Source organism: Bradysia coprophila, unplaced genomic scaffold (assembly GCF_014529535.1).
Source record: "Bradysia coprophila strain Holo2 unplaced genomic scaffold, BU_Bcop_v1 contig_138, whole genome shotgun sequence".
NCBI lineage: Eukaryota > Metazoa > Arthropoda > Insecta > Diptera > Sciaridae > Bradysia > Bradysia coprophila.
In genome coordinates, this window is record NW_023503409.1 from 939,746 (window position 1) to 965,347 (window position 25,602).

The window sequence follows — 25,602 nt, forward strand, 5'->3', positions numbered from 1 at the left end:
ATTTCATATTTGTTAAAAGAAATCAACTTGTTCGAAGATAATGGTACAATACCAAACAGAGTTCTGAACTTGTTACAATATTTTACAGATATTTTTTTTTCGTCGATTTATTTCTCTTTTTTTAAGCTTTGTTTTTCTGTATGCATTGTAATTATAGTTATATATTTTTACTCAATTAACTCAAAACGGCGTTCGATTTTGTAATGCGATTTTTTTCAGTTGGCAAGTTTGTTTGATATTATAGTTAACAGACCGTCCTTGAGTTATTGGTCATGTTTGAAATTGCACATTCTGTTTTTATATAGTTTTGATCATTCAACAAATTTATTGTAGAAATATATATCTACCGATTGATACATATAAATGTATTTGAATTATGTTAAAATAGTTTTTTTTTTATCCATGATTTATATCTAGAAAGACAGTTTTACGGACATTTTTGTACGTATTAAACTATAATGTGCCTGGCAAATGCGAGATATATCAAAGCGAGGTATATATACATGTTTCCACCATGTACATTCTGTACAAAACACCATTGATCTGTTCGTTGTATGACCTTATAAGAGGATTGAAATGTAATTGTACAAGACACCGAAATAGTTTTTTTTTCACCACAATACTCGGCTCGTTTTTCCGATTTCTTTTAACGTTTTGTTTGCAGGTATACATGAAACAAAATGTTGATACAAATCTTGTTTTAATTAAGTCGTATGGATCAGAATGGGTTTTTTTTTTCGTCTGGTTGTTGAAAATCCTAAAGTCATTTTAATGAGTATAAATTCAGTTAGATTTTCGTTGTCGCATAGGGTTATGGTCAACCTCAATAATTAATAATATAAAAAAAAACACTTTATGTCTCAAGAACTTGTCTAATGAGTCGTTTTAAGGAATTTCATTGAAAGGTTCAAGTATTTGCATTAATTACAGTCGAATCGGTGACAAGTTATTACTTAGCGATATCGATTTCCTATTTATGTACATTATCACTGGCTAATAAGCGAATTGGCATATTATGCGACAATTCAAATGTGCTAGAAATTTTCTGCTGAAAAGAAATAGATTAGCCAATAGATAGACATAAAATTTATAAAATAAAATGAAAACATTAATTGCATGCACCAGTTTTAATTATGCAATAATAATATGGATGATGGTAATAACATATAGTATATGCGCGCATTTGAATTTTACACGAGAAACACAAAATACAGTTTTTTTTTGTGTGTAGGTATATTTCCAGCCAACCGTTTTACAAGTATTTTATTGAATTGATTTTGCAATATGCCTTTTAAATGATATGTGAAAATAAACATTGTTATAATATTTTTTCGCAGGTAATTTTATTCATTTTTTTTTTAAATTCTTATTAATATGGCTCACTGAAAAAATAAATTTTTTCTTTGGTTTTTTATTTCTACCTTTAACTGAAAAATGTGAGCATGAATAATGGTGGTAAAATGGCAATGCACGACAGTGTATTATAACCACTTTGATATTACGTCACATAATTCTATTAACTCGTTCAAGATTGTAATAAAAAGTGTCTCTACCCACGACACAAATTATATTTAAAGTATATAAACGGTGGAAAGCATTCATATCGCTGTATGAATGAATTTGACGAAAAAATAAAGTTTTTATTTCAATAAGTGCAATAAGCAATATTTTGAAAAAAAATGTAAATGTAAGATTTAGTCATAGCTGTTATACCCAGGGTTTCAATAGAAACAATTACAGAATATATAGGCGGTAGAGATTTTACTGATTGAAATCGAATGCATTCTATTTTCAGTATATTATCGGAGTAGACCTTGTTGAGTTAACCAGGATTTACAATGTAAATTTAAGATAAAGATTTAAAAAGCGAATGGGAGAGTTTGGTTAGGACAAAAAAAAACCTTCTCAGCCGATTCTGCATCTCCAAAATCAAAATTAATTTACCCTAAACAACACCTTAGGGTTATGACAAACGGCCAGCACATCACGATATTATCATTAAATCTATTACATCTGTTGTTCAAACAGTTTTTTTTTTTAATTTTTATTCAAAATCTTTTACTTCACTATTATTAACATACATTGTAATGTACAAGAAAGTGTTAGCCACAGGTCATTGCTTTGTTTTGGTCGTCGCAGACTATTACAGATGACTGTTAATTTCTAAAAAGAAATTGTCTACCTCTTTTACAGGTGGTCCAATTTTCAGCCTGGTAATACATTTTAACTCGATTTTAACAAGCAATGCATTGCAAACATTTTTGTTCAATGTTCGATGCATAAAATAAATCTAATAAAATCAAAAATGAAATCAAGTTTAACGCATCACTCTCTTCTATGATTGATTTATTACCTCCGCTTAAATGCAATAGATGTAATGAAATTTGCAATCCAATGTGAAACTAGAATAACGAGTTCGAGTATAATTTTATAAGATTTTCAAGAGATTTTTTTTTACTGTTCTGTTAGCGAGCGAGCATGTCGATAAAAGTTTTACATGTGAATTTGACCGATATTTATTGCAGAAATGGTCGGCTTTTTTTCGGTCTTACTGAATATGTTCAACATATTCTCGTTTTGCATGTTTGGTCGATTGACCTGTAGGTCAGGTACATTTTACATAGCCCAATAATATCCATACATGATGTAATTAAGAATCGTGTTTCTGTGCTTCGTGATTCTATTGCATATTTGGTTTTTTTAAAGAATTTTATTTTTAGTTGAACAATTGGATAATATTTTATATTATAGTCGAATCTCAGTGCTCGAATAACATTTGATTGTTTCCTTAATATCGTTTGAGTTATCGCAGTTAATTCAATTGCAGAGATCTAGATAATTTTTGAAACTATTTCAATGAAGAAGCAAACAAAACAGGCAAAATGCTATTTGAAATCTTCTGTCGACAACATTATTATGAATGGGCTGGTTTGATGAAGCCGTTAGCATTATTATTAAATATTTTATTTAAATTTCATTAGGTCTCAATTGAAATTGCTGACAAGAACAAATATCTCCGCATAAATATATATACAGCGTAAAAGTGAGATATAAATCAAAATCATAGTTACACTAATTTCATTTAGAAAAATCATTTAGACTGTGTCTTTTCATTTTGGAATTTACATAAAAAGTTTTTTTTGTGTGTTGCTGTTGCTCAAAAAAAAATTCCATTACTCTAGTTATTACCTAATGTATGAAAAGTTTCTTTTAATTTACATTTCTACCAAAACGATTTAATGTTATCATCGAATCTGATCTCTCGAACTACAAAGCATAGTAAAAAAAATATACAAATAAATTGACAAGCTCTTGTACAATGATCATTTTTATGCATAGCCGTTCAAAGGTAAAAAAAATTACATGGCGGTAAAAAGTATTTACAAGCAATTTGAATGTTGCACAGCGACAATTTGTCAAATCACATGTATTTATTAGAGTAGAAAGTAAAATTTTTAATTTTTTTTTATTTATTAAATATTATTGGGTATCTCTGTATTATATTTCGTTCAACTTGAATTTTGGTAAATACCTACAATTAACCACATTAATATAATACGCCAGATCAATATATCCATTTGATTATATAAGAAATTGTTTTTTTTTTTCGATTAAATCATTTTTAATAATAAGAAAAACAGCAAGGAATCAGAGTAATAATAAAAAGTTTCGTTTAAAATCTATACGTCAACTAAAAAAAACGATTGAACAACAAACTGAACAAATATGAATTGGATGAAAGAAAGACAGAAAAAAACTGAACTCAATTTAAAATTTAATGAATTGGTAGCCGCATTCATGAGTGGGTAGTGTCATCATGGCACCTATTTGTTTTTTTTTTTTTTTGCTTTTAATTCGATCAAAAAATTATATTAATCTTTCAGTTACATATTTAGAAATTATGCAAAGAGAAAAGACAAGCGGTGTGTAAAAAAAATGCATGAATCAGGTGAAGTTTATCGAGTAGTAAATAATTTGAAAAGTAGTTCTGCGAGTTTTAGCTCAATGAAAAATTGAAACGAACAAAATTAAACGAAACGACACTAAGGAATAGGTGTTTGGCGATGCCATTGGTGGATCACGTTACCAAAAATACGAAGATTTTTTTAAAAAGCAAATCTTGATTATTTCTCTTTTTTATTGAAAATTGGCTCAACATGTGTGCGTAATTTAAATTAAAATTTAGCTTTAGGCTTTAGGCTAAATTTTAATTTTCATTTTTACAAGATTTGTCTCATAATTAACTTCTACTTAAAAGTTTCATTGTGTACGCGTATTTATATACAGATTTTTTCTAAATCGTGTCAAATTCTACGTCCAGCTTATAGAAATGTCATCTGTCATCCGCATCAACGACAGTAATAATTGTTGAACTCTAGCTAGTTGACTCCTATATCGTAGATTTTGTAACAAACACTAGAAGATACTTTAAACAAATGAAGTACCAGATGTACCAAATTTAATGAGGTTTTTGCAATATACGATGTTAATATTGAGTTCCGATCTTATTGAAGAATAATAATTGTAATTGCAACGAACTGCATTAAGTTAATAAAACACTTAATTTTCTGTAGCTTTTATCATTCCATATCAAGCATCTCGGCTCAGTTGCGATTTACTTTAGCGTCACTTTGCGAACTTCTGCGTGCAGCTTATATAATTTTAAATCGCATCGCAACAAACATAAATATTAAGCTTCTGCAAATAACAACAGTTATGATGACGACTCTTTATAATAAGATGAAAATTAAATAATTTTGATAATGGCTCCTCACAGAGCTTAATCTCTATTTCATAATTCCGGTGAAATTTTAACAACTTAGACCACTTTTCGTTTGTAATTTCGTTAAGTTGAACTATTTTCCATTTGAAGTATTTTTTTGTTCCATTGATTGGCAGATACAAAAAAAAAAGATGTAAAAAGATTTCTATTACCTAACAACCGAATAATACAAAAGGTGTGATCATAAATAAACAATTTGATAATAATATTGTTATTTTTGTCTATTATTTTATAAACAAAGAAAGAAAATACTTCCATCCGATGAATAAAATACGTACGGCCAAGCATTGTTTCGTGTTTTCTGTCGTTTGTTCAAAATATAATTTCTTTTCTTTTTTTCGTTTATTTTAAGAGTTCATCGTAGAAAATTTTTGTATTGAACATAATCCTCGTCTTTATGAAACACATTAAATTTTATACCGTATTTGCATATGTATATCAATTAAAATGAATTTATAAATTAAAACTTTCGATTTCATATTTGTACATAAATATCACCATTTCAATGTACAATGTTGTGGATTAAATCAGTAGAAATTAATAGAGATTTCATTTAACATCTGTAATATACTTACCGCATGCAAATACACATTACATACATGAATTACTCTGCCAACTTGTAGAAAATATATTGATTAAGTTCTCGGATTTAAAATGTTATTGATGAATAAAATACGCTGTTAGCGAAACATGCTAATGAGCTAATGAAATCGTTTGTGTTACGTTACTGTTATCGAGATGTGTAGCATTTGTATACTTTTCATAGCTGATAAACCAGTAAGCTGGTAATATATCACCTTCAAATCGAGTGGTTGATACACCTCGTCTACTTGTCGCGAGATAATAAATCGAATTCAAAGAAGGTTGATGTTTCTCGAAGCAAGTTCACTAGCTTTTGACGTACTTCTGTTTAAGGGCAGTTTTGAACCCAGAGAATTTTTCCTTTGAGCACTTCCTTAACAGTTAGCTTTCTTCAATAGTGAACACACAACGAAAGTTTGTGGGTGTGTAAGCTCATTTGCATCGAAGATTTGTCCTCCTACTTTGTGCCTGTTTGTTCCGATCAATTGGGTCTGCATAATTAATTGTTTAACAAATAGTTGGGCGTTATTTAAACTCCTAATTTCAATCAAATGTTTCAACAGTAACATATATGTTACATTTTAGACTGTGAATGAATTTTTGGTTTTAATTGGGTGGTCTGCTGGCGTCGAACTGTATTAGTAATTAGAAATCTGGTAAAAGAATTACTTCAAAAAAAATTAACTTTTTCGATAATTCGATTTAAATTAGGTTTTTATTGAATTATTTAAATGAACATAAGAGAAGGTCATCCCGTAGTTTCTATTTCACCAATAAAACTCCAATCACTGCAATCACATATGAGTTATATTGTGCGGTTTCTTTATTTGTTTCTTTCTTTGGATATTATACTCAACTAAAGTTCTTTCGTCCGTGAAGTTTTAAAGTATTTTCTATAAAAATTTAATGTAAATGAATGTAATTAATTGAAAGTGAAACAATGTTTGTGGTTAAAGTGATGTATTGCATGGTAGAAAAGAGCTTCGGTAAACATATATTACAAATGCGATAAAATGCATAATAGTACGGGAAGGTGTTAATAAAACCGCAACATTAAAAAAATGATTTTTTTCCGTTGCTACAAATCTTCGATATAAAGTAACTTCATTTCACCAATTTCGTTTTCGTTTGTTGAGCAAGACGTAATATAAGTCATTTAAACAGCATGATCGGTAGTAGACACTCAGAGAAAGTGCTTCATTATCTCGTTTATAATAGATTCATCTCTCAGTTTTCTTTTAAATTGTTCTTTGAACAAATTTTGGAGTATTTTTTTTTCAAAGATCTAATCATTGTCTTACTTTGCTTTATGAACCTTGGATTCTTTACCATAAAAAAATGATTTTTTTTCCTTTGTCTAAATAACGATTTCAATTCACCGATATTTGTGTTCTTATTAGTGATTAATATGCGTCAAAATTTATTTTAAATAAATATTAAAAAAATCAGATGACCTTGCCTAATTATTGTGCTATTGGTAATTAATTGTGTATGTACACTGCACAAACGGTGTTCGTGTATCGTGTACCGTATTAATATCGTATATCTATCAGACCGTTGTTATGGTATGGTATACAATTTATTAATTCAATGGCCATTGGTCATTCAAAAATTGTTATTAACTAATCAGTCGAATACACTAGTAGCGCAAAGTTTAATTCTTGTGTTGGATATTTTTTCTTCATGGCACAGTCTGTTTATTTAGCGACTTTGACACTTAGATAGACATTTAGCTCAATCTACCTTGCGTTTATTTTAATTTTTTTTAATTGATTTGAGATCGAACACACAAAAAACAGAACTTATGGACAATTGCCCATGGCTGTTTGAAATTTATACGTTAATTATTTTCGAATCAACAAGAATTGGTAAAATTAACCTTGGGTTTTCAATTCAATAAAAATGGAAAACTCCGTACACTTGTTACAATATTGGAAGAAAAAAAACGTCCAAACAAATAGAAAACGAGAGCATATTTTAAATACCATACACCATACGAATACCAATTATGGATACGAAAAACGTTTCGATTTTATTTTTCTCAGATATAAATTTTATTTTGGCTCTAAATGAAGATTTAATTTATTTTATTGACATCACGTTGCCGTTGTATATAAAACGTATAATTAACCTAGACCGTGACAAAGTAATTACGTATATATAAAAGTTTAATTACATTAAAAAAAACCTATAGATCCATTACAAATTATTGTGTACACTACCACAGGCTGTACATTGTAAAGTGAAGATTTAACTTTTTTTTAAACTTCTTTCGAACGTAATACAAATCTGTGTTAATCAATGAATTTAATTATATAGCTTTCTATCAAGGCCGATGCTATTCGGCACCGGTGTCGAATAGCATGCACTGTGTTGTATGGCTATTCGACACCGGATGCGAATAGACAAACAACACAGTGCATGCTATTTGACACCGGTGTCGAATAGCTAAACAACACAATGCATGCTATTTGACACCGGTGACGAATAGCCACACAACACAGTAGATGCTATTTGACACTGGTGTCGATTAGCCAGGCAACACAGTTGATGCTATTCGACACCCACCTTTGGGAGCCAGAAATAAATTTCGCGCGCGCGAAATTTATTTCTGGCTCCCAAAGGTGGGTGTCGAATAGCATCAACTGTGTTGCCTGGCTAATCTAGACTTCGGCTTGGGATACAGCCCTCCCCTCGAAGATATACAAATTTCCCCACGTTATGTAATAATTTTGCTAGTGATTTGGATTTGGTTATCACTTTGAATCGGCATCTTTTGTTTTTAAGGCCATCGGTAAGTTGTGTTCGCAGTGTATGATACCACACCTGTGGTAAGAGTCAATTTTTGTCACTGCTGTAGCTGAAACAGTGATGGTAAAGTTTTTACCGTCACTGCGAATAGTGACCGTAAAGTAGAAATTCATTTTGAAATAAAAATTGTCCCAACCGGGACTCGATAGCACATGAATCTAGGTCGCTACCAAGTACGCAACGAAGTCATATACTTGCAAATTCAATTTTGATGTTTTCAACTACCTCTCGCCAACTGCGATAAAATGTGTTACGTTCTTGGTGAAGCAAGTGAGTCGTACAATACACGTGTCTGAATGTGTGCGCTCGTATATATCCTCGTGTGAGTGTTATTCCACTCGTTCGCTGCGCTTACTCGATACATAAACAATAAACACTCACACTCTGATATATACTCTTGCACACATTCGAACGTGTAATATCATGACTCACTTACTTAACCAAGCACGTAAAATCTTGGTGACGAGACTTAATGTCCACGTCGATTTCACTCAGGCTGATAATAGCATCCTCGACGGTAAATTTTTCGGTGTTCGGCCGTTAATAACAGCCAGAGGGTGCTAATGTCACCTTCCCAGTGTTGATAAAAACCCAGAAACGTTTAATTATCCCTGTGGGTGTTATAAACGTCTTAGCCAGTATCAATATGGCCCTGGTCCCGTAACTACGTCCACAAGGCACTAATAACGTGCTCCTGGGTGTTAATAATATACAATGTCCTATGTCCTGTCACCAAATCTTTCGATTACGGTTACTGTATTCAAAATTCATGGCGCACGCGATACGTTAGTTTACACTTCTTAGCCTTCTTATACGAAATACCAAAACGGCGGAAACCACTGCCTATTCACATCAACCTTTATCCAATATTTGAATTTCCATTTAATAGGAATTTTAACCATTTCGTCCAAATAAATGACTATGTGATGGTGTCGAATAGCATACACTGTGTTGTTTAGCTATTCCACACCGGTGTCAAATAGCATGCACTGTGTTGTTTGGCTATTCGACACCAGTGTCAAATAGCATGCACTGTGTTGTTTGGCTATTCGACACCAGTGTCAAATAGCATGTACTGTGTTGCTTGTCTATTCGACACCGGTGTCGAATAGTCACTCCGTTCTATCAAAGATTGATAAGATCGATTTAAATCGGATGGTGAATTTCATGTTTTTTTTTGAGTAATATTATTTTTGTTGTTACATTTTCCCGAAGATTAAAAGTGGAAATGTGTAATTTCTACCGAACGGCATGTAGTAAACAAACACATATTATAATTATCTACTTATTGAATCAACCTACATTTCTAGAAAGATTCACAAAATACGAGCTGAGAAAACATGGTACTCTAAACTCGTTCATAACAAGTATTATAATCGTATAGGCGATCGTATTGTCGATGGTGATTTTTTTCTTCTTTACCTTGCAACTGCTTTTAATAACAGCAGGTACATTATAGTAAGCATTTTATAACTGAATGGTGCACATCTTGTGTTGATTTTAATTTTATTTGTCTAAAGAAGCGGATTTACTATTAAATAATTCACATTCGAGAAAATTATGCAGACACATTTCAAGAGCATGTATGCATTTTATATACGTATTTACGTGCAAGAGAATTATACTGAAAAGAATTTTTATTACGACATGTTACAGATTCGTTTTATTATTTGAATTTGAAAAGCTGAACACAAAAAGGAGTTCGTTTCGAATTGAATTGTGAAATTTAAATAACAACTTCTGCATATTTGGAAGCAAAATGACGAAACAAATTGTCGTTATAATATCGCAAAACAATTAATTATTTACTGGAAATGTGTATGTAAAAGTCTCGAAGTTATCAATGCGTTTTTCCATACATCACGTTCTGCGATCCGGGGCCATAAATTAAATGTTGGTTTGATATTTGGATTCTATACTTTGATATTATTTAGAGTTCCTTGTACGGCTTAGAATGAAAAATTAATTTCTCGTAGCGAATAGCATTTTTCAGTTATTGATTGACAACAATATTTACGAGGTGTGCACATTTTGTACTCAGAAATTAACATTTTATGATTGACAAGAGTTATATACGACTCAAATCTGTTGCATAGTTTGTTTAAAATACCGTCTATATAGGCTGATACATATACTTCATGTCTCTACATCTTGCTCTAAAAGATAATATACTAGCTAGATATCAATGCTTCTTTTTGCACGGTATACAAGCATATTACCTTTAAAATTGTCGATATCGGGTCTATTACTTCTTTTTGATCCAAGTATATTTTCAATAGAATGATAGAAAATATTTTACTTCATTAGTTTTATCCGACATTTTGCTAAATAACATCACCTTAGCTAGAGATCTTCCTTTTTTGTTTCTGCCGACAACAGCCATACCAGCAATTTACAGAAATTTCACCAGTTACACGAGCCGTGCAGGGTCGTGTGTGGTGTCATTAGAAAGGTAATTGCTTGTACTTTCGGGGTAAATAGAGTTTTATTGGGTTTAAAATTCATCCACACTGAGAAATGCGCAGTTGAAGTTTTCAACCGAAAAAGACTGAAAACTTACACTTTTCTTACAGAAATTTCTCGATGTACACGAAACGTACATGGTCGTGTGGGGTGGTTTTGGCTTGTAGGGTCAAATTCCTTTCTGGGCACACATAAAAAATTTCACTGGAAAATGCGTCCTATTTCGGTAGGCTGTCCCTCCTAATGTGTTATCATCCAACACTTTTTAATAGGACAGTCTGTCTACGCATATTTTCAATTAAAATAAATCAATTTAAATCCATTGAACACACTATAATTAAAAGCACAATAAAATCGTAAACTGCCTTCGGATCCAATACCACTACAATTGATTGTGTGTATTCATGTGCTAACTTTTTTGTTTTGTTTCAACTCAAAATAAAGAGTTTAAACAAAAGATTCGGTGAATGATTTTATGTGAACTATACAGCAAAAGTTGCAACAAATTACCCAACTCGAATAATATATTGCGCATATGATGATCTTTAGATGGGTACGACAATGATTCAAGCACAAATGAATTTCGTGCAATGTTAAGTGTAAAAAATATTTAACGGATTTTAAAATGTTCATTACACATTTTATGAATTCTTCTCCCGCAATAAAATCTATTATGTTTCGTGTCAGAGAATTCAGTGTTTTTTTGTTATTATTCGTAGTTTTTTGCAATTTATTAATTTTCAAACAAAAGATATCGTAATGTGTGATGGTAATTAGTGCAATATGAAATTTGAAGAACGTAATACAGCAATCAATTGTTGCGTTTTGTTCATCAATTTTTCTTTTGTGAACTCCTATTTATTGGAACTTCTTCAGGATTACAAATGGTGGCATACGAAACAGTTTCTTTTTTCGGGCTCTAAATTTAAATTTAAATTCATCAACGAAAAAAGGCAATTATACCGTGCCATGAAGATTCGACAATACATATTGGAATTAAGTACCGAAAGAAATTATTTAGATTTCTTTGTGTTTGGTAACTGGGGGAAAATTCACAACACATCATAACGATATAACTTCGATATACCTCTATACCAATATACTGACGTTTCTCATATGGACCGGTCCATTAAGACTTAAAAATTATAAAAACTTCGATGATGATTTTATCTTACCGGTACTTGTACCTGCATCCCAAACTTTCAGAAAGGGTTAATTATCTGTTACCTACAACAGCAACAAAAATAAGCGATGACCTGCAGTTAATATTGCCTTACATAGTTAAATAAACGGTTTAACAAATGAAGTAAAAGATTTTGTATTTAACCCTATGTGTGATTCTTTGAATAAAACAGGTCGATCAGGTCAAACGTCTGTATCTATTCGACAGAAGTAAAACTGTAGCAGTAAAATAACACAATCCATACGCATAGTCAAACGACCACAACTTTCGAGTATTCTTCAATTCAATTGAATTCAATTTCATCGAAAACTGTAAACATTCCGATAAAATCAAATCACGGCTGGCTTTTTAATAAATACCAATCGTTATCGACACCATAATCTTAAGTTTAATGTGAATTGATTCAAATAATAACTGAGATAAATTTAACCTTTTTTTTCGAAAAAGTATAATAATTGAAACCGTGAAATGAAACGTGATAATAAATAGAAATTGAAAATAAAATAATTTTTGGCGTGAACTGAATTAATTTTACAAGCAAAAAAAAATAAGTTTCCGGAATAAAGCACACTAAAACGTTAATTTAAAAATTTAAAATTATAAAGCCAAAGAAAATATAATAATGAAAAATACAATAATTGACAACTTCGCGCATTTGGTGCATGTAATTTTATGTTTAAACAAAATTGGCCAATTTTTTCTGTTTTGTGCCTTTTAACTTTTATGCTTTTTATGTAATTGAACAACATTCGTTTGTACGTGTTTTACTTGTTACGTGCGAGTAGTACGTTGTACGTAGTGGTCGTTACCACCATGTTCAATTTTTAAGTATTTTGCCAGCTTAACGGAGAAACTTAAAAAGCGAGACCAAATTATTGTTTTTTGCTGTCGCTATACGAGCATGTAACTACATGCTAACCAACAAAATTAATTATTAGTTCCATTACATTTTCTTACGTATGTGTAGCATGTACCACACTAGAATTTGCCAACATTAAAAAAAAATTGTGGTGCGTTAATCAGTCTACCAATTTTTTTTTATTTAATTTTTATTCTCTTACAACCGGATGCCAGAATTATTACTAAAATAACAATTTGAGATGGATTTGGAAAATTTCTGAAGTTTTTTACGACAATTTTTATTTATTGATCAATAAAATATTTTGTTTAATTTTAAATCATTGAAAATAAAACAAACCTGCAAATTAAGCACTCACTCGCGAAAGTAATTTATTTTATTTAATAAAATTATGATGAAAAGATGAAAGTTATTCTCTCGAACACTTGTAATGCTCTCATTTTATTTTAATATATTTATAAGAAAAACAAAATTTTTTTTCGGTAAGCCACACATACTGCATAAGCTACGCAAATTACAAGCCGAAATATATGAGACTATAGTGTTATTATGATCAGACTTGAAAATAAACTTATTTGTGCTATGAAAAACATGCGTATAGCTCGCAAAGGAGCGAGACATTCTAATTAAAGAAAATTTACTATGAACCAGTTCATTTGGAAAACTAGGTCTACTGACCACAAAAAGTTCCACAAAATTTATTTCAATACTTTACACTTGGCACTGTTGTCTCAAATTTTCAAATGAATAACATGTTAGCAATTTAGAGTTGTAATTTATTGATGATGTTAATATACCTACGATGTATGAAACTAGTGATTTATTTGTCCATTTGTTATAACCAACATACCTTGTTAAATTAAGATTCATGTTAATATTCAATAAGCCATCACCTTCGGTTTACGCATCGCACGCTTTTATATTCACATATTAAATTCCGATGCTCAATCAATTTAAGACGTCTATTGAAAAGTGAGAGTGACATCAGTTTTCATATATTGAAGATACATTACATTCATTAATTATAGGAAAAATGGAAAGCCATATGCCGTCAAGAGCACAATTTCAACGGTTGTTAATACGAAATAAATTTTTACTTTTATAAAGTACAGTGATGATATGACCACGACAAGCAAATGTTAATCATTTGCACCGGTATGCACACAATGTAAGAATTACATTTTATTAGATGATAGATATAAAAGACCAGCGTTTAAAATATCAATTCGTATAACGATGAGAGAGAAATTTTCTCGAATCATTTTAGATTGTTGTGCTTTGATAGAACAAGTTTTACGATTGAATATAAAATCGATTGATATTTGTGTGTGATGCAGCTCTGTGGAAAATACATTTTTAAAACTGTCGTTAATCTGAACCGGAAGAAGATATATGCGAAAGAAAAACTTACTTTAATGATGAATTGGAAATAAATTGTCGAAGCTTATTTGGTTTCGAATTAATTTAACTGGAAGTTATTCGACAAACTATCGGATAATTAAATAAGAAAATTTTAAGACTGCCATAACGTCAATGAATTTAAAATTATTTTTCCGTCAAAGTGGAAAAACATTTTTTTTTTGTATAAATTCCGTCAAACAGTTACCGGTATTGCTGATGATGAATTTTGCATAGTAAAGATGAAAGGCACAAAGATAAAAGAAAATTTGTAGGAGCTGTAGATCTTCCTCATTTTATATAACATGTCTGTGTTGTATGCGACAAAATACGATCAAAATTATGGTAATATTCAATTTCTTTGAATGGACACCAAGTAAACAAATAATTACATAGGTTCTGCATGCACTCGAGTCAAAAGTATGCACTCGAGTATATCCACACTGTACAATACAGAACTCAATTTAGAAAAATAATTCAATTTTCCAATAGTCTCTGTATACTACACATACAATCCTAAGACAATAACTAGTCTGCTTGCATTTCAAATTTCTAATGATAAACTCATTAAGTCAACAAGTCTACGTAGAGTGTAATTATTATTATGAAAAATTATAAGACGCTGATCATTTGCTTTTCTAATTAATAATCAAAGTTAAAAAATTATACGTTTTATAATGCCGATGTTGAGTAATAAGTGTTAATAAACTACACGCACACACAGGTGGTTTTTCTAAAATAGATCTAAAGTTGTTGAACCAGATCCGTATTGCTATCATTGCACTTGATATTGCATTTTCTATGCTGAGCGATGTCGCGGAATATCGCGATTTCGTTAGCTGATTAGTGATTTCTTTTGAAAAGTTCGATCATCAATCTCAATGCTAATTTTATCGCACAAACATGTTACCTACATTGTTGTCATTAAGTAAAATTATGTTGTACGGCTTTTATTTACGTGACAAACATTTACAGTAGTCACCCTGTTGTAAACAAAATTACCAGCACACAAAATGTTTTAGTTAAGATACAGAGTCAATTGCTTTGCCGTATTTAAATAAATTTCATTCGCATGCAGACTCTAGGTTCTCACGAATATAAATGTTGAATTAAAGTTCAATTTGAATATTGTTACATAAGTCAGGCGATTTGGTTAAGTATCTAAATAAGTGCAATACGATGTATAATACTATGCTCAGAATATTGTGCATTTTATTTCCGAGTATAATGCTAATGGGTCGCATGCGCCTATCAAGAGAAAAGCTTGTAAAGACTCTGGTGATTCCAAATTGCCTTACATCACACAATGATTCGTATCTATCGAAGAAAAAATGAAATTCTCTTTAAAGTTTATTCGATGTACGAAAGTATTATGTCTGTCGGGTATAAGTGAAACGAAACTAAAGCATTGGAAAAATTGAAACGATTGATGGACAAGTGGACAAGTATAATTTTCAAACAATTGATTTCACTGCATCAATTTTGTTTTCATATCTTTCGTCTGTAGTGATATTTTAATCGTTTACTTATGGAATTTTATATTCTACTGTAGTGGCGTTAGCAGCTTTAACATTAAAATTGATTCCCTTTAGGGTACTTAAGTGTGCTATTTGCACAGTCAGCGGTAGAAAATAACTAGCAGAGATTTGTTTCTATTAACTGCAAACATTAATATTTGACTCGGGGCCTATTTTTGAGAATTTTAGTTGTTGAAAACAGTGAACGTCACTACAATTTAGACATAAATTTACTAAAGCTGTTTTTTAGCTGGTCCAGTCATTAAAAGCACAACTAGCATAAGAACTTTTGTTTGTATGAATGGACCAGCGTCCAGCTTAAGTTAATTTATGTTTGAATTTACCTGACGTTACATGCAATACAAATTCTCAAGATCAATTTTAACTTCACTAAAAGACGTCACCTTCTTCTCTAGATTTTTTATGAAACACCTCAATGTCCATGTTTTTTTTTCTACATTCTACATTCTTCTACCAATAAAAATTCACAAAAAAATATTTCCTCGGAAGTCTTTTAGAACATTCTTCATCGATACACCCTATGAGTACACTAAAACATATCTCAATTTGGCCTTTCGATATGTAGATTCAGATCTGTAACATAAAATACTTCGTCGTGCAGAACAACACCTTAATAACATCACATAAAAATGTAAGGTTAAATTTTACGGTGCTTTTTTCACTGATTTATCTATAAATAGAACTTGAAATGCAATGCATTTTATTGTTATTATAGATTGTCGATTCGCAAATGGTTTTATGCATGTGGAGCCAACATGTTTTATGGACGAATTACACAGTAAAATATTTCAATTAATTAGCATTTAATAAACTAAAAATATTTGATCAAAGTTTACTCACTGCTAACATTAACATCTGGTAGGTAAATAGCTGTGTAAAACATAAAACGTTATCTAAATGTTTCGCAAAATAATTTTTAATTTTATAAAATATATTTTAACTGATCTAAATTTATACGCTCTATTATAGCAATAAAAATTTTTCGCATAGACTTTTTTTTGGCTTGAGCTTAAGCTAAATAGTTTACGAAAACAAAAAAAAAACTCCGACTTATGCAAGGAACTTAACGACTTTTATGCAACGATCTGGCAGTTTGTCTGAAGAAAAAAAAAGAAAGAATTTATAATCAACAAAACCTATAAGCTCGTTTTTAAATGTTCATTCATTAAATCACAGAATCAAGCATGTTAAAACTTATGATTAATTGATTTATGACTTCACATTGTAGACCGCGTACAGACTTTAGCTGGCTCTTTGACTACACATTTACGTTAATTTGATTTATAATGAGAACATTTTCCAATAAATCAAGTAAAATGCTTATGTGGAAAATTACTTACACTCGTGATTATTTGAAATACAATTTATATCCAGTTAGTACATATTAGATATATCTGATATTCTATCTCGTAACTCTGGAATTTTTTTAACATTTCTTATTTTCTTAACGAGACTCGTTACTTTAAAACACGAATATTGCTTGACAGTAGCATTGAAAATGAAAACATTGGGTAATCTAGTATATCGCTCAGAACATTATCATAAACACAAATATTGTAGTTCTTCCACATTTTTACAACAAAGGCGGTGTGGTCATATGAAAGTGTACGATTCCTGAGAATTAAAAGTTTTGACAAAAGAACAATGGGTACGAAGGCCGGTGTACACTTTTATAGGAACGGCGTGAAACAATTCAATATCAAACAGGGCCTATTTTAGGAAAATTGATTTCTTAAAACTAATTTTTTACAAAATTTGCTAACATTTTCCCTAATTTCTATTTCAAATTGCTTCGGTTAATCAGAACATTTTACTTGAGACAATTCTAGTGCATGAAGACTGCAGGACATGAGACCCAACACCTCTTGTACATGACAAGAGCGTTCTGTAATATGAACCACAAATATGGCAAAATTTGGAAAATGTTAGGAAATTTTAGTAAATTAATTTTTAAAAATGGACACTGACATCAAACGATTGTGTAATTCGATAACATACTTTTGAGTTTGTTAGTTCTTCACATGTCATTTAAACCATTTAAAGAATTTTATGAATTTGTCTTTACAATAAGTTCAGATTCAGTTCTAGCACTGGAAAGTTCAAAAAACTCAATCTTTGAATTGATTGTTTAATAAAACTATAATTGTGTCCTATCAATAATTTTTTACTGCAAATGCCTTGCTATTACTGTTAACGACGGAAAAAGAATCACAATAAAGCTTACATTGTATCGGTGGAATAGAGACGGAACTGAAAGATTTAAAACGGCAAATGAATTCACACCACTAAACTAATGCAGTCTGCATTTCGTCACAGAGTTGCAATTTCTACATCAATATTAAGTGTAACTCGAAAAGCGTAAACATACATCCATTGTATGGATATTTATCTTGTACACGTATCAGTCCAACAAAAAGAAAAAAAAAGATATTTCAAATTTCTTCACTTTTACGCTTTAATTGAATTGATTTCTTCACATTAAAAATTCCTGTTGATTGGATACCTCAGAATAAATATGCACTCGCGATCAACGATCAGATTATATATATGGCAATTAAGAGTCATTAAAAATAAAATAAACAAAAAAATAATAATATTTCATCATAGAAATTGATGAATTAGGTGCAGTTTACTAAACCGATGCATGACCTTTTTTGTTGAATGAAATAAATTTTATTTGGTCATCATTGGACTGTCTGCAGCATTTTGTAAAAACCGGGAAGGACAGACATTTCTGCGGTTTTCACACTTAATTTCTTTGTGTGTGGCCTAAGATGATTTCGCAACTTCAAATCGTTCGTTGAAAAATCTCAAGAGACCACAAAGTACCAAAGTTAATTTCAATTTCAATTTCATTTATTTCAAAGAAAAAACTTCTTACATTAAACACACAGCGTAGCTCCAGTATGCGTTACAATTCTAAGGAGCTACAACAAAGTTACATGGGGGTTCCTACATTTCATTTGTAAAAATTTATCATTTTGACATTGGTCTTGGTCAAAGCTCAGTTTTCTTATAAAGAGTGACAAAAAAAACTTTAATGAACCTAATTGCATGAATATAGCCCATACCGAAAATGATTTATTTTTACATTTTTGTAAAACATTTTTCAACACAGTTCTTCGTGAGACTTTCGTTTATGTCCATTGCCAATTAATTTGGTCTAAGAACCACATTATACAACAATATAACAAGCACCCATTGTCTTAAAAATCTTTGCAGAAAATTAAAAATCTCATAGCAAAACCTTTAAAATATGATTTCAAAATCAACTTATTTATAGTGCTGTGCTTAATATCTATATTCGTTTATATCACAGACAAAAATGAAATGGTAAACGTAATTATAAAGACGATATCAATTACCGCATATGTACATAGCTGAGTTTTCATCTATTGCTGATGAAAATGAAAGCAAAATTGTTTTTCTTTAAGTGGCTCTCTGTGTGACTGAATGACACAAACATTGGAGATAAATATGAGTTTTTTTTAAAGACATTACAATATAAATACATAAGTCTGGCATTCGGTTGCAACGTCTAGTCTTTAAGCTGTTTTAGAATATATAATTGTTGTCTATTAAAGTTTGCATAACAAACGAATAGTATAATACGTACACAAGCTGGATAGGTGAATATTATATGCGAAATCGGAATAAATGTTATTCTTACAGCAACTTTGTTTTCGACTTAAATAATTTTAACAATAATGTGGGCTTATGTGCAATATTGAATCAACTTATACGATTATTATGCTGCATTATATTGTTTTGTACATTTTATTTGCTGTTATTGTTTAGGTCTAATCGCCTCTATGTATATTGTTGTTTAATGTTTTTCGATTTAGTTTTTAAAACAATTGGTCTACTTTTAAGTGTTACATTCTTTCTCTCACTGAATGAAACAATTGATTGTTCATCGGCAAATAATCGGTTATTCGATTAGCAATGCAGATTTTATTTTCTTTTTGCTTTGTTTGGTCTATTTATTGATACGATTAATCGTAATTCTATGATCGGTGTCCTTCTTTTTGTTTCGATCAATATTTGATTAAAGGGAAGGGATCTGAGACCTGAGGAAAATTAATTAAATGGAAACCCATTCTCTTGCGACATTGAAATTCATTTAATAATTCAATTTCTCTTTCGCTCTTTTCAGATACAGACAAATCTGATCAGTCAACGTCCGCATCATCATCATGGTGGCGATCGCACATAACAACGCCCGGATCAGATATAGCATTAGATAGTAATTTTTTTTCAGCCACTCATGGCTTAGTGCAAACACACCCATCACTGAGTGGTGGTGTGTCGCGACCATTGGGACGACAAACTAGTGGAACACTATCCGGCAGCAGTAGTAGTATACCCACAATTGTACAACCAAATCCGAAATCACCGTTCCGTCATCTGGACTTTGCGACCAGTGCCACGGCCGAATTAAGAAGAAACCCTAGTCTGTCTGCACCAGATGAGTGTGCCCGCGCTTGTCGCGAAGGAGAACCACCTAGAATATGTTATTATCATTTTACATTAGAATACTACACTGTATTAGGAGCGTAAGTATAATGATTATGACAATTTTCTATATAATAGAACCAAAACATGAAAAGCCTAACACAGAGTATGTGAGTCGCGACAACGTGTCGCACAGCTTAATATATTCATGAATACCTTGCGGCTAGATGTAGTTAAAGTCATAAAAATTCTTCAATCACTTAATTATTGCACTAATTAATTGATCAACTTATTTCATAATGATACGTTTTCGATATGAAACATGTTCACTGAATGCACTTTCGTATGCCACTTTTTTCCATGTTACAACAGCTCGAGATTTACGCGATTTAAATTCTTGTTTTGCAAGAAATTTCTTGCCATTTTTTTTATCATTATTTGTTAAATTAATCGTAACAGATTTAGTAGGTCAAACGGCCATCGTTTAGGGACAGCCCCTAGTTTATTGTTAAAATTAAGTTGTCTCAAGCTTTACAAAATAATACCTCAGGAAATCGAAATGTAAAAATATATTTATTAAGTGGTTCACCAACGAGAATAGAGACCTATTGTGCCAGACGAAATGACGTGTGAAGTCGTGCAAGTCGAAATTGTATTTTGTACTTTTAACAATCATGATTCTTTTATTAAAACAATTTACGTGCAATTTAAAGTCGATATTGCAAATGATGAATTAACTGAATGATTGTATGCCAACGTCCGGCTATGATACCTAATTAGACTTCAATTGAACTAGAACTGAGCTAGGAACTAGGAAGATTGAGTTTTCCTGCTTTGAATTGTGGACTGATCACATTTCTAACTTGCTTACAGTGCTTGTCAAGTATGCACGCCAAATGCAACAAATACCGTATGGAGTCACTGTCAATGTGTGCTAGCTGATGGTGTTGAACGCGGTGTTCTCACGGCCAATCGTATGATTCCTGGTCCAAGTATTCAAGTTTGCGAAAATGACAAAGTCGTCATTGATGTGGAAAATCATATGGAAGGTATGGAAGTGACCATTCATTGGCACGGTATTCATCAACGTGGATCCCAGTACTATGATGGTGTACCGTTCGTAACGCAATGTCCAATTCAACAAGGAAATACGTTCAGGTATGCTCTATCGACAACCGAATAAAATTGAATGGCAGTGATGGTGAACGAGAAATTCCGTTTGTGCAATTACACTAAACCGAAGTGATGAATCGTAATGAAAATCGAAAGCTCGCATAAAAATTGTGAATCGAATGAATGGTGTGCGTCTGTCTGAATGATTCTTGTATAATTGATTCGCATGAATTGAAACCACGCTTTTGAATGTAATTAAATGGTCGTGTGGCGAGAAAACAGCAATGAAATGAGCATAATTAGTCGAGTCAACCAATAACATATTTTCCCTGTTACATGTGTATCTCAATGTAGATATCAATGGACAGGTAATGCTGGTACGCACTTCTGGCATGCACACACTGGACTTCAAAAGATCGATGGTCTTTACGGTTCCGTTATCGTTCGGCAACCACCGTCAAGAGATCCAAACTCTCATTTATACGATTTCGATTTGACCACGCACATTGTCCTAATCAGCGATTGGTTGCACGAAGATGCCGCTGAACGTTATCCCGGTCGATTGGCTGTGAACACTGGACAAGATCCTGAATCGATGTTGATCAACGGTCGCGGTCAATTCAGAGATCCTAATACTGGATTCATGACGAACACGCCATTGGAAATTTTCACAATAACACCAGGACGTCGGTACCGATTCAGATTGATCAATGCCTTTGCATCGGTTTGTCCTGCTCAAGTGACGATCGAAGGACATGGAATGACTGTGATTGCAACAGACGGAGAGCCAGTACATCCTGTAAATGTGAACACCATTATCTCATTCTCAGGTAGGTTTACATTGACTTTCCCAATGTGAATTATGCGTAACGCATTGTCTTTGATATTCTACCGACATACACTTGTTGCCCATTTCAAGATATTTTCTCTTTCCATTCTTCATTTCCCATTTCGTTCCGAAAGTTTCAAAAAAATGCTACCGTTCAATGAGATGGTACGGACGTGTGTCGTTTTCACGCAATGACACTACTAAGGCAGATAAAAGCACATACACATAATTATATTACGTTACCCTAAAGCATTCTCCTCGTAGGTGGCCTTGTACCACAATAAGATCTGATTTTTTTTCCAATCATAATGGTTATTACACATTGTGTATGGGCGTAGTGCATTTCATTCATTGTTGGGTGTAACTCATGATCGTCTTTAATTCAATTTATTGCAATCTTAAGTAAATATCCGATTCATTTATCGAACAATAAGATGCATAATTGAAGGTCAGTTATGAATTTAAACTTATTCCAATTCACACACTCGTCGCTGTTACAGGTGAACGTTATGATTTCGTGATAACTGCCGATCAGCCAGTTGGCGCTTATTGGATGCAATTGAGAGGCTTAGGTGAATGTGGTATTCGACGTGTGCAACAACTTGCCATTTTACGTTATGCTAGAGGTCCATATCAACCTGCATCAGCAGCGCCGACATATGATGTCGGTATTCCGCAAGGAGTGGTAAGTAATGATTTATTGATTTCATTTAGAATTTTGTTGCTTTTCAATATATTGTTCGCCTCTATACAACATTTCCAGCTTTGATTTTAATTTAAAAAAAATTGTTTAAATGTAAATAGATCTGTGATCAAGTCATTGTACAAAAGAAAAATTACGGCTCATAAGAAGGTCACTGTTAAATATTTTTGAGTCAAAACATTCGTCTGAATCTGAGTGTGTGTTTGATATGATGTACATATTTGTATACACGGTTACACGTTCTTTTCATTATAATATTAACAACAAAAAATCTTTGTGCAATTGTGGTCTGAAACGTCCGTTCGTTGGAAGTCGGAAGTCGAAAATTTTGTGAATGTTTTCGTATTATTGAATGAAGTTTTTCTGCCTCTATTTCTGCCATTGAGCTTTTCATATTTCGGAACTATGTCTGACATTCTTGAATTTAGTAAACTTTGTTTGGGACCATTCAATCTCAAGCTTCTTAGCCACATCGAAAGAAAATTCAATAACGCGAATAGAGCGGTACGAAGCCATTTAAAATTCATTGTCCCAATACACTTTCGACTTTTCCAATGAACTCAATCATTGTAAAATGAAGATGTACTATACGCGCAGCTAATTGGACTTTTTCTAATTCACAAGTTTTGACTTGAACACCGAAGTGAAGACCAAAACTTAATTTTAACTCGCAATCAAAATTCACCGCACCCTCTCTGAACTGATATATATAGATGACAACTTGTATATAGAAATTTATCATCACCTATCGCTTTAATAATAACTGAGCACTTTTTTCCATCTCCACTTCCTCCACCTTGGATACGCCTATCCGCTCATTTAATCTAGGTCATGAATCCATTGGATGCACAATGTAACAGACCACGTGACGATGCAATTTGTGTCAGTCAATTGAAAAATGCTAAAGACATCGATCGAGCTGTGCTCCAGGATAAGCCGGATGTGAAGATTTTCTTACCATTCCGATTTTATTTGTATCGCGTTGAAGAGCTTTTCCAACCCAACACCTACAACCGGTTTTTGGGTAATTCAATTGTCGTGTAAGTCCCATGATTGGTTGAAAATTAATTTTGGTTTTACTTTCTGGTAATAGTTGCACCAACTGGTGATCATGTGATATCCCTCATCGACGAAATTTCGTATCTATCAGCCCCAGCACCGCTCATTTCACAGTACGATGAAATTAATCCCGAACAGTTCTGTAACGGTGACAATCGTCCAGCTGATTGTGGACCAAATTGCATGTGTACCCATAAAATTGATATTCCATTGAATGCAATCGTTGAAATCGTATTGGTTGATGAAGGTAAGATATTTGCAATTCGAGATTTATTGAAATGTAATCAAGAATTACTCAATGCGATTATTGGATTGTTAGGACGTTAAGCCACGTGAATCCGTTAGAACGATAAATCTCAACTCACGATTGACATCTATACTCTAATGTAATATTGTTTTTGCAGTACAACAACCAAATCTTAGTCACCCCTTCCATTTGCATGGTTATGGATTCAATGTTATTGGTATTGGTCGATCACCCGATACAAATGTGAAGAAAATTAATTTGAAACATGCACTCGACTTGGATCGACGTGGTCTCTTGCACAGACAGTACAATTTACCACCTGTTAAAGATACGATCGCTGTACCGAACAATGGTTACGTAGTATTGAGATTCAGAGCTGATAATCCTGGTAAAAACGAACTAAAGCAGTAGCTGCGGTAGAATATTGGTTTTCATAAAAAAATTAATTTCCTCAGGATTCTGGTTGTTCCATTGTCATTTCTTATATCACATAGTCATTGGAATGAACTTAATTTTACAAGTTGGATCACAAGCCGATTTACCGCCAGTTCCGCCACAATTCCCAACGTGTGGTGACCATTTACCACAGATACCAATTAATTAGATTCAACAGCAAAAAAAAACAGAGGAAACAAATATTTTTTTAACGAAATGTGACAATGTTGCGCATCTTAAATCAATCCATTCCTTTCAAAGTTCCCATTACATTTCCTTTTACTCCTTGTCCTTCAAAATGAGAAGAGGTACTATCTTTCCCACTACTATGTTCATAAATCATTGGGAAAGCATAGACACCACTTCTTCATCTATGTATTTTGTAAGATATTTATTTAAAAAAACACGACAACAACGCAAAAAAACCATTAATTATTATCTCCTTCTATCATGCAGAAACAATAACTCATAACTATTCAATCATTAACCTAAAATGTAAAAAAAATACGAAAAAAAACCCGCACAGAAAAATCTCTATCTTCCTGCAAAGAACGATGTGTATACATTCTGGAAAGATTTGTTTTAGTTTAATTTTATTAATCAAAGGATCGCCATATTTATATTTTCATATTTGTATACTGAAAAAAAAAACGAAGAAGTCATCCATAAAAAAATATCTCAGTTTCATACCGGTGCTCCCAAGGAATATTTTTATTTCATTCAAAAAGACTTTTCAAAAATGCCTTTTTCAAACGAATTTATTTTTCCTCTTTTTCACTAAAAATTCAATCTTTAGATTTTTCTTCTGCCAATCTTACATTCAAAACATCAGAGCAAAATCACATTTTCCCCCTTTTTTTGCCCATCAACCACACCAACTAATATATGTTTTATCATTATTATCTATTTTAGGTGTATGTGTATGTACATATGTTAGTTTACGAAGAAAAACAAAATTTTGCATTTTATATTGAACAAGTGTCCCATTTGTTTCTGATATGTTTAACATTAACATTCATCAGAGATCTAAATGGAATCGATTTTTGACTTGTTCGATTTTATAATGTTACTTTTGAAGAAAGTGTACATTTTTATGTTTAGAAGATGATGATGAAGGAAGTAAATCGAAAACATAATGTGTATA

General features: G+C 31.9%; 1 protein-coding gene across 3 annotated transcripts in view; it reads left to right on the forward strand.

Moving 5' to 3' along the window:
• Nucleotides 1-25,602, forward strand: part of LOC119073256 (oxidoreductase OpS5) — a 31,714-nt gene that overhangs the window by 3,438 nt on the left and 2,674 nt on the right. Inside the window, exons 2-9 of one of the 3 annotated variants that reach the window (XM_037178628.1) lie at nt 19,774-20,173; nt 20,946-21,230; nt 21,540-22,015; nt 22,515-22,699; nt 23,546-23,741; nt 23,811-24,023; nt 24,181-24,411; nt 24,479-25,589. In XM_037178628.1, the coding sequence (XP_037034523.1) occupies nt 19,774-20,173; nt 20,946-21,230; nt 21,540-22,015; nt 22,515-22,699; nt 23,546-23,741; nt 23,811-24,023; nt 24,181-24,411; nt 24,479-24,627 (2,135 nt within the window). In that variant the 3' untranslated portion in view covers nt 24,628-25,589. Of the gene's footprint in view, nt 1-19,773; nt 20,174-20,945; nt 21,231-21,539; nt 22,016-22,514; nt 22,700-23,545; nt 23,742-23,810; nt 24,024-24,180; nt 24,412-24,478; nt 25,590-25,602 lie in introns of those variants that run through there. The other 2 variants (XM_037178630.1, XM_037178629.1) reach the window with 2 other exon arrangements.